At 45.1% G+C, this 10,510-nt stretch overlaps 1 protein-coding gene across 2 annotated transcripts in view; it reads left to right on the plus strand.

Moving 5' to 3' along the window:
* ATPAF1 (ATP synthase mitochondrial F1 complex assembly factor 1) overlaps positions 1 to 5,033 on the plus strand; it is a 31,137-nt gene extending 26,104 nt beyond the window's left edge. For both annotated transcript variants that reach the window (XM_046661876.1, XM_046661875.1), the window contains one exon: positions 2,195 to 5,033. In XM_046661876.1, the coding sequence (XP_046517832.1) occupies positions 2,195 to 2,389 (195 nt within the window). In that variant the 3' untranslated portion in view covers positions 2,390 to 5,033. The remainder of the gene's footprint in view (positions 1 to 2,194) is intronic.
* The last annotated feature ends 5,477 nt before the right edge of the window (positions 5,034 to 10,510 follow it).

The raw sequence follows: 10,510 nt of genomic DNA on the forward strand, positions 1-10,510 counted from the left end.
GCCCATCTTCCTCTACTTTATATGTGGGATGCCTACCTACCACAGCATGGCTTGCCAAGCAGCGCCATGTCTGCACCCAGGATCTGAACTGGGGAACCCAAGGCTGCCGAAGCAGAACGTGCGCACTTGACTGCAGCGCCACCGGGCCGGCCCCACCAAACAAAATCTTATTATGTAAAACCACAGGGTATAACAGCTGAGACAGAGGTGAAGGACCTGACGCACCTCCACAGAGCCCCTAGGACTCTGCAGTTTGAACAGCACTGTTCTAGAATGAACACAGCCAAAATTACCCCTACCTTTGCCATCCTAAGCCTGAAATAAAAGTTGATTGTCAGAGGCCCTACAGTTTAGGGGCTCAGAGAGTGATGGTGTCTGCCTCAGATTATGGCAGTGCACTTGCTTTAGAAACAGTTTGCGCTTGAAGCATGTTTGAGTATAAGAAAGGTGAAATTGATGAAGTCGTTACCAGCTTTAGTCAATCTAAATTATCTTGCCCCACCAGAAACAGTGTCATTGTTAAATGGAGGGAGTACCAACCTGAAAGTCCAGAGGTCTGGTCCTGGCTCTGCCACTTGCTAGCCACATGACCTTGGGCCCATCCCTGAACCTCATCTGCTTTGGTTTCCTGGCCTATTAAATGAGGACTGGCTTATCTCTGAGACCCTTTCCAGCTCTAAAAGTCTATGAATTTAAAATAGCCAGCATTTTGGAAAAAAGGCTTTTGATTGAAGATCCAGTCTCAGAGATTAGCGCCTGCTTGTGAGAAATGATGTGAAAGCCCCACAGGAGGGAATGGAGGTAAAGCAGCCTATGGTATTTATAAACCGTTTTCATCATTCGTAGCTAGACATAGCACACTTTTGACAGTTAGCTTTAGTGGGAATTTTCCATTATCTTTTGGGGTTGAGTTTTGGCCATAGGAACATAGTGATAATGAATAAGTGCCTCTGACCAGCTAGAACTAGAGAATGTGTCGGAAGAAAAGTAAGAGTTGTTTGAGGTAATTCTTTTGTAAGGTTTCGGGAGTGTTGCCTGTGTCCTGACCCCCCCTCTGTTATAGAGTGGTTTGGTCACCATTTCTCTACTACTGAGCTTTAGAGAAAGGGGCCCCTTCTCTTCCCTGTGGCTTTACTAGTGGATCAGTTATAAAAGGCTCCAAAGCAAATTACTCTAAAACCTAGCGGCTTAAAACAATAAACATTTATTACCTCACAGTTTCTGTGAGTCAGGAATTGAGGAGCAGCATAGCTGGGTGGTTCTGGCTCAGATTCCCTCTGAAGTTGCTGTCAAGATGTTGGCTAGGGCTACAGTCATTTGAAGGTTGATTGGACTTGAGGATCCACCTTTGACCCCACTTGCATGGCTCTTCGCAGGAGGCTTCATTTCCTTGCCACGTTGGCTTCTCCGTAGGGCTACTCGAATGTCCTCATGGCGTGGCAGCTGACTTTCCCCAGAACAAGTGATTCAAGAGAGATAGCAAGACAGAAGCCTACAGTATCTTTTGTGGCTTAAGAGCAAAAGTCCTTCTCCACCATTCCACCATAGTCCATTTGTTAGAAGCAAGTCACTAAGTACAGCGTGCACTCAAGGAAAGGGAAACTAGGCTGCATCAAAGGGATGAGCGTCATAGAATTTGTGGACAAATTATAAAACTACACAGCTGGCTTTGGCACTAGTTTTCTGACTGAGGTAGTATCAGGAACAGGTTTTAGTCAAGAGTATGTCTGGTTAGTCAAGAACTTAGTGCTCACAAACTGGTTCTTGGAGCTGGGTAACTATTGCTCTTTTTTTCCCCCCTTAAGATATATTTAACAGTTACTAAGGAACTGAGCAAAGAGGGAATTTTGAACGTATGCATTACTTTATTCAGCAAACATTCACCAGATATCACTATGTGCGGGGATATAAAACAAGCATGTACTTTGAGGAATTCATACCAGGAAAGGCAGAGAGAAGGGAAAATAAGGACAGATACAAGACAGTATGATAAATACTATGGTAGAGGTAAGCATGGGGTCATTTGGGTACACAGACAAGGGGCAACCAACCAAGACTTGAGATGTCAGGGAGTCAGGGAAGCTTTCTGGAAGCAGTGACTCCTGGGTGAGGACCCCCACCCGCCACAGGAGTCAGACACAGAGCTTTGTGGCCCTGTGCAGGGGAAAACCTCACTATTCTTTTTCCCTTACAGAACGTTGCTGAGGCACAGTGCATTGCCAACCAAGTTCAGCTCTTCTATGCCACCGATCGGAAAGAGACCTACGCTTTAGTGGAGACCTTTAACTTCAGACCAAATGAGTTCAAATATATGTCTGTCATCGCTGAATTGGAGCAAAGCGGACTTGGAGCAGAACTGAAATGTGCCCAGAACCAGCATAAGACTTAGAGCTGTAGGGGTTGGCTTATAGAGTCTGCTCAGCCCTGGATAGTCTAGAGCCCACACACCGCCTTGAACTCTTGGGAGCTCAGCATCTATACTCAGCAGTCTCTAATGAGTCTCTTATTACAAGAAGCAACATGGAGATGAGCCCTATTACTTGATATTCAGGAATGAAGTACCCAAACATTCTGATAATTATCTCCCAGCATACTTGAGGTTTCATTTTTAAGTGTCTGAGGTCATAACCAGAGACAGCCAAGGATCTGCAGGATGTTTGACTTGATTTTACACAGTATAACAGTGCATTTGCATTCTGACCATTTTGACTACACAGCTCCCAAATGATTAGGTCCTTATCTTTATAAACTTGTGACAGGATAATAAGCTTGAAGACCTGCTATAGTTAGATGTAGGCTTTACATCCTCTTCCCTTGTACCACTTGGCTGGCCAAAGGCACAACACAAATATCCTATTTAGACTCCAGAACAAGCACATATTGCCATCAGGATTAAGACTTTATCTAGATGCCCCCAGAGTTGCCTTTAATGTAGCTGGTTTAGAGTATCAGTAGATTTCAGGTATAGTTAAACACACAGGTATGGTGCCTGCATATTTTTTAAACCATAGTTTGTGGCACCTGCTCCTCCAATTCTGCCTATTAGAAGCTATGTATTTGGAGGGGGTGAATCAGTGCAGAGTAAATAAATCAACACTTTTCCAAGCAGAGGATCAATCCAGATTTGCATGTTTGTTTGTTTGTTTTAAACAACTCTAAGCCGTGCCAGTATGATATGAAAATGTGGGTGGATTCAAATGTTCCCAGATTGGATATGGGGAAAATGTAGCAATAAAATAAGCCTGACTTACAATCTTTGCTATGATAAATAGTGAAATCTAAGCTATGTGCTGTCCATAGTGTCAGTGCTGTGGCTGATTTGATCAAAACTCATCTTTGGACTCAGCAGTTACTTGAAACGTCAAAAATAAGAAAGGAGCTCTCCAGTGCTGAAAACTCACGTTTGGTTTGTAGTGTCACTGTTGTCTCTCCAAGCTCAGTGAGAGAAGATGGTGGTGGTTGCACGCCAGGCTTCTGGACCCGAGGCCTCACGGGCCCCCAGTATTGCTGTCAACTGCCTGTACTACACCTTTCCTTTTCTTCATCTGGCGCGCTCCACTTTGCTGCTCCTGCCCAAGATCTGGGTTATGACACTGAATATGGTGAGTGGGAGTGTGACCAGTATTTGCAGTTTGTGTGTGTATGTTTGTTTTCTTTGTTACAGAAGAATTTTTATAGGTTGGGCCTGTCCCCAAGCTCTTTAAATTGGATTGCACTTCCCATTATTTTTTGAGCTGTGTCTGTTTTGTTGTACTTCTGAGTCTGTGTGTAGAAAGAGATAGTGTTTGTTTAACCTGGAAAAGCTGCTGGCCTTTCACAACTTCTCTGAAGGTTGAGCCATTTCCTAATGCAAATTCTGGACCTAACTCTGGTCCTGACAGTTCATTTTTTGAGAAACTTGAGTCTGAATGTTTTGAGTCCCAGGAATCTTTGACGTCAGGTGGAGTTACTTTCGTGAGTACGTTTGCTTTTCCCTCCAGATGGACCCAGTTCTTAACCATGGTACATTTGCATAACACCTCCACCAAAGGATGAGAAAATGATGGGAAAAGAAAGAAGAACTGGTTGCTCATTTTGTTGTTTCTCCCAGCTTTGCCCTAAATCCCCACTTAGCAAAGAAGGATGTATCCATTGTCAGTTACATTGGACGTGATCAAGGTATCATCTGGCTGTTCTTTACATTTACCTGATGAGATCTGGCAAAGAACTAAAAGAAAATTGTAACATTCATCAGTAAATTTGTGCCCTGGTGCCAGATGGTGTTACAGAAAGTGGACAGTCTTTAGAGTTAAGCGAATCTGGGTTCATTGTTGGGATTCATTAGCTCTATAATGTTGAACAAATTATTTAAACTCTCTAATTCTGTTTCTTCATCTGTAAAATTGGGATAATATCTACCTCACAGGATTCTTGTAAGAATTAAATTAACTTAAACATAGATTAAAGTAGAGCTTAGTAAACGCCTGCTCTCTTCCTCTTCTCTACTTCCCCTTCCTTTCATTAAAGACCAACACAAATTAGCATTTCAGATGTGCAGATCATTCTTCATTCAAGTTTAAAAAGCAAACCTTATCTCACAGGTTCTCGCACTTTAAGTTGCAGTAGAATTACACAGAGCACTTGAAATGCAGATTCCCAGGCCCCAAATCCCCAACCTGCTGAATCTTAATCTTTGCTGAAGGTGCTGGGAATCTAAATTTTAATATGTGCTCCAGGTGATTCTGATGTGGATAATTAGCCAGCCATACTTTGAGAACCATTGCCTTATCTATTCTTCACAAAAAAAAATGCCCATTAGCCAATGGGTAATGTGGACATTAACCACAGGATCAGATTCCCCTGCTGCTTGCCTCCCATAGTGGTCCCCTTTGCATCCTCTTCATTATATTTATTTATGTATGCATCTTTTTTCCCCACTAGACTGTGAGCTCCTTGAGGGCCAGGGTTTATCTTCATTCACAGTGCCAAGGATATGGCCTAGAACATAGAAGATGCTCAGTTGTTTGTTGAATAAATAAATGACATGGATTTTAGCCAAAACGTTATCTTGTTTTGTGTGCCTGTATTTAAATGCTCTGAATTTAGGAGAATCTCTTAACACACATAGATCAAGAACTTACTGAGTAGGAATATTTGCAAACCAGGATACCAAATTATACCCAGAGTCTCTGTATCTCACCCAATCTCCCGCATTACCTGTGGTAGGCTGTCTGCTCAGTGCAATTCAGCAGTCGCTCACAGAGCACCAACTCTGCAACCGCCCTGTCAGGTCCTGACAGGAAGATGAGTAGGATGATCCCTGCTGTCAAGCTCTGTTCCAGCCGCCATCCTTGTCTCTCTTGCCTCTGGTTCTGTGCCTCACATCTAGCACGTGGTCATCGTTTGCCTTGTCTTGTTCTGAGGATGTTTATGCTGCTACTTCTTTCTTCTCCATCCACTTTGGAAGTAGGAGCTGCATGTTCTGTTTTTTTGCAGCCTCTACATTACTGACCTTTTGCTTAGTCTTGGAGAAGAGGTACAAATGCCCATGCCCTGTCATTTGATTTTGCATTGATTCAGCATGCATTCATATTTATTGAGCACCTATTATTTGCCAAGCACAGTTATAGGAAACTGGGGAATGCAGCAATGAACAGGACAAATAAGGCCCCTGTTCCAATGGAGCTTATATTCTTGTGGGGAAGACAAATAAATAATGAGTATTTCAAATACGGGTAGTGCTATGAAAATTTTTTTAAATGTGATAGAATGTGGAGTGGAAGCAGTAACTTAAATGGTCAGGAGCACCATCTCTGCAGAGGTGACAGCTGATGCTTGAGGTGGGGGAAAAGTACCAGATAAAGAAAAGAACAGGTGCTGAGGCCTTGAAGCAGGGCCAAGCTATGCACGCTGGTCTCTGGGCACAGATTTAAAGGTTCAGTCCCTGCCCTTGAGGAGCTCACAGTTCAGTAAGGCGAGACACTGACGTGAATAATTACAAGGCAGACTGACCAGGGCCATCTCAGAAGAGGGGCAAGGAATGTAAAGAAAGCTGCTGGATGCTGTGGGGAATGCAAATCTTGCCAGACCATGGTACCCACCGTGAAGCGCTTATAGCTTAAAAGAGAATAAAAAGCAGACAATATAAAGTCTCAACGTATTCTATTCTGTAAAGAATGAGACGGGAGGCCCTGTGAGTTCAGAGTTGGTCTCACAATATATGCGTGTTAACAGTAACCACTGACATTTATTACCGGGGGCTTACATGTGCCAGCCCCTGTGCTAAGCCCTTTACTTGGATTATCTCAGTCTTTCCCATGACCCTCTGAGGTCAGCAGGAACCTGCTAGTTGGTGAGATGTGGCACTGCTCTCCTTGCGCCCCACCTCCCGCCCTGCCCTGCCTCCAGCTCAGAAGAGAGGGCAGCCTCCCGATCACCCCTAATCCAAGCTCCAGCAGCCAACTCAAGGCTTAAGAAATCATGAGTGGCTCTTGAACCAGCCCTTGCTTTGAGAAACTAGTGTGCCGGTTTCCTTGCTGGCAACTCAAGAACAAAATGCACACCTTATACATTTCCGATTCCTCCAAACTTTGTTTCAAAAGCCAGCGTGTTCTACCTGAGGAGGATTTTTTTGTGCTGTTTTATGCCACATGGAGCACTTTGGTCTTGGCAATTCTCCTAATGTGACAGGCTGGTGGCAGCATTTTTAGCCCTATTCTGCTAAAGGAGAGACTTGGTACACGAAAAGGAAAGAGATGACTTGAAGGTCACTGCCTGCATCAGGAGCCAAGCCAGGAATAGAAGGTGGACTGTCCATGCCCCGGACTTAATGGTATCATTTGTAATGTCCACTGAGCAGGCTCATCCCTCAATGTTCACAGGGCCACTTCTGAGCTCTTTGGGCCTCAGGAACTGGACGAGCTATAAGAAAAATTGGTTCGAACCACTTAGGAATATTCCCAGGCTCCTCAGAGCTTTCAGAATAAAGTCCCTTTGGATCTGCTCACAAGAGCTTTGGGATCTGGTCCATGGTGACATCTGTAGGCTCATCTCTTGCTAGGCCCCTACCCACTCCCTTAGCTCCATTCATTCTGGACAACTTAACAGTTCCCTGAACACACTGTGTTCTTATCTCTGTCCTGACCTTTTCAGATACTTTTACCTGCCTCAAATACCCATTCTCCCTTCATCAAGTTAATTCTTATTTGTCTTTCAAAGCTCCACTGAACCATCTCTACTAGAGCCGTCCCTGACACCTCCCCCAATCCACGCTGACCCCACCCTGGTCATGTGGTCCTCTGTTCCTCCCCAGTGTTTTGTGTTCTGCCTTTACAAGGCTGTCTCTCCCATAGACTGGACACTCTTCTGAGGCAGGGATCTTACCTTCCTGGACATTATATTCCCAGTGTCCAGCATGAAGCCTGACACAGAGAGACAAGATACCCAGTGAATGTCAAATAAATTCCTCCTGGATGACTGCTCAGCTCAGACCCCCTGTGTCTACAAACATCGCGTGTACAATGAGACCAGCCCTGGAAAACACATTGTGCTTATATCCCAGCCCGAGAGTGGCCATTTTGCTTGCACTTATTGCAGAGGCTGCATGTGGAAAACAAAGGGCCATCAGAGGAGGCAGTCAGGTCCAGGGTTTGTAAGCAGAAAGAACCAACGAACAATGAACGAACTTTTAGAGCAAGACGGTTACTTTTTTGGCACATTCAAGCTCCTGTCTTGGCTTACCAAGTCTTACCATTAAAAAGGACCTTAGAGACTGTCCAGTCACTAGTTTTCAAGTGTGTGTCAAGAAATCTAACAGTTCCTTACAGGTAGGGACCCTGGAAGCCTGGTCCTTACCTCTAACTCAACCAGAGAAGCAGTGTGTTATTTACCGAGCATCCCATCAGTTGTCATTTGAAGAAACAGTTTCTAAGAAGGAATGAAAAAAACCCTGGTCTAGTTTAACCTCTCTCCCACCACAGCAGCTCTCTCTACAGCATCCCCAAGCCATTGGGCAACTGTCTGAAAACCCACAGGGACTGGGAGCTCTCTGCTCTGCCGGCTGACCTGTGCCCTGCCTCTCCCTCACAGAGACACCTCTGAGTGACAGCAAGTTCTTCCCTCCCCTGCAGTGAAATTTCGCCGCCTGTCACTCCCTTACAGGCCTTTGTTCTGCCTCACGTAGCTGGAGCCTCCCAGAAAAGTCTGTTCACTTTTCTACCTCACAGCCTCTCCTGATGATGTGTGACGACAGCTCTCAAGTTGCCTTGGAGACTTTACAGCAGATTACACAGCCTTCTGTCTTTCCTCATATGACCGAAAACCCCAACCCCTGCTTCTGGACAGACTAACTCACCAGAGTCTGCCTCACAGTGGGGACTTGAACCCAACATAGCCTTATGGAGTGACCAGAGGAGATTTAGGATGGCAGTCCTTTGGGAATCAGCATGGCCCACCTGGCAGTCATCTCCCCACACTGCCACTCCCTAAGGTCACCTTACTGACTCCTCCACCTTGCCCTTGCCTCACTCTGGAACTCTTTGATTTTTGGCCTCTACACATATCCTGATTTCATTTCATCTGGCTGGTTTCAGCCCAGGGTTGTCATCACATCTTGACTTGAATCTTGACTGTCGCCCAGAACCTGTGTCCCTCCCAACAGATGTGAGTTTCCTTAGTCTTCTGCATCTGCCACGGCAATAATCAGAGGTAAATGGTGTCCCCTCAAGTGTTCCACTTACCCACTCACCCCCCAAAAAATCCTTCCCTTGGTTTGAAATATCACTACTGAGTCATGTTTCACTTTTGGTCCACTGTGACCCTGAGATCCTTTTTGTTGTTATTGGGCCTATATTCATGATTTGGCATGAATCCCCGCCTCGCATTCTTATTTCTTCAACCCACATTTATTCTCCCCTTTTGGCCTTGCCTCTGGTCAGATGGGAAGTAGCTGACAGATCTTATATTTTGACGCTGATTTTGTAGGGGATGGGAGGCAACACAGAGGTGTTTTGCTGAGCCTCATTTGGTGCATGACTCCCAGCGGACTCTCTGAGATGTTTGCTTCCACTGCCTAAGTTTCTTCCATTTGATCTTCCTCAACAATACTATGAGGATAGCATTACTCTCGTTTTATAAATGATATCCCTGGGGAGACAGCATCATAGATGTTAAGAGTAAGTTCTAAATCCCAGCTCTGCCTTTGGACCAGTTACTCAATCTCTTTGAGCCATTGTGTTCTCATCTGTAAATAAAAAATGATAGTCCTATCTGAAAAGTTAAAAGGATTAAGTGGTATAGTATATGTAGCGTGCTTAACACTGTGCTTCACACAGAATAAAAGTGCAAAATAGTAGGCACTAGATTAAGTACTTGGCCTTTTCGAGGCACACATCTCCCATGTAGAGGAGGTGGGATCTTCTACTTCTGGAACATAGATATTCTGCTTCGAGAGCACAAGTTTCTGTGATGCTATTTTTCCTGTACTATGTTGACATTTTCAGAAATCCTGGCATGGCACTAGGAATTTGGGAATCTCAAGGCTGGATTCACAAACTGGCGGGTAGGAGCAAGGAGGGGAAGGCTGGGTTAACCCAGACCAGAGCATATAGGTTGGAGTGAGCACTGTTTCTCTCTCCTTAATCACCAGCTGGCTGGACCCAGTGCCCACACCTGGGTAAGGGGAGCAGGGAGTGAGGGCAGGCAGCTAGGCAGACCCAGAGCCTGGGAGTGACAGCTGGGTCAGAAGCCAGGTGACACTTGAAGATCCAGGCCAAGGTGCAGGGCCTGCCTGATTATTTGTGGATGGCTTATCTGTGACCAAGGTACTCCTGATTATAGACCTCTTCTTCTTTAATTCCAACTCATTAGAGGTAACAGTTTATAGCTTAAAGAAACCAACATAATTTTCCCACCTGGCTGGGCCTCAGAAACACCTGAAAACTTGTCAAAGATGTGCATTCTTGGGCCCCACCACTGAAATATGGATTCTTTTGGTCTAGGGTGGGACCTGGGAAACTATTTACTAAAAAAAATTCTCTGGGTAATTCTGAGGCTCAGCCTGGTTGGGAACCCCTGCAATAAGTTAGCAATTTTACAGATGAGGAGAAAAGCCGCAGACCAGGTGAAATGACTTCCCCAACGTCACACAGGGTGTTGGTGGCAACATTCCTCCTCTCTCTTTGTTGCAAACTTTCTCTGTACTTTGGTCCCAGGCAACCCAACTGGAAAATATCTGAAAAACAAGGATTAGATTATTGTCTGCTTCTAGGGAAGATTTCTGGGATGAGACTAGCTGTTCCTAGCATGTCTTGGATGACAACCTTGAGGGACAACAGAGGACAGCAGAGGCCTTCCCAGATTCTTAGAGTCCAGATTCTTAGTTTGATTGTGAGAGCTGAGAATTCCCCGGGCTCATGACCCCTGGAGCCAAATGCTGGCTTATCTGTTGCACTGGATTATCTGTGCCTGGCTCCTGCAGCTGCGTGGAGAATTGTGTGTTGCCTGTGTAGGCTGAAGCTCTCCACCCCGTGTG

Source organism: Equus quagga, chromosome 5 (genome assembly GCF_021613505.1).
Source record: "Equus quagga isolate Etosha38 chromosome 5, UCLA_HA_Equagga_1.0, whole genome shotgun sequence".
In the NCBI taxonomy this organism is placed as follows: Eukaryota; Metazoa; Chordata; class Mammalia; order Perissodactyla; family Equidae; genus Equus; species Equus quagga.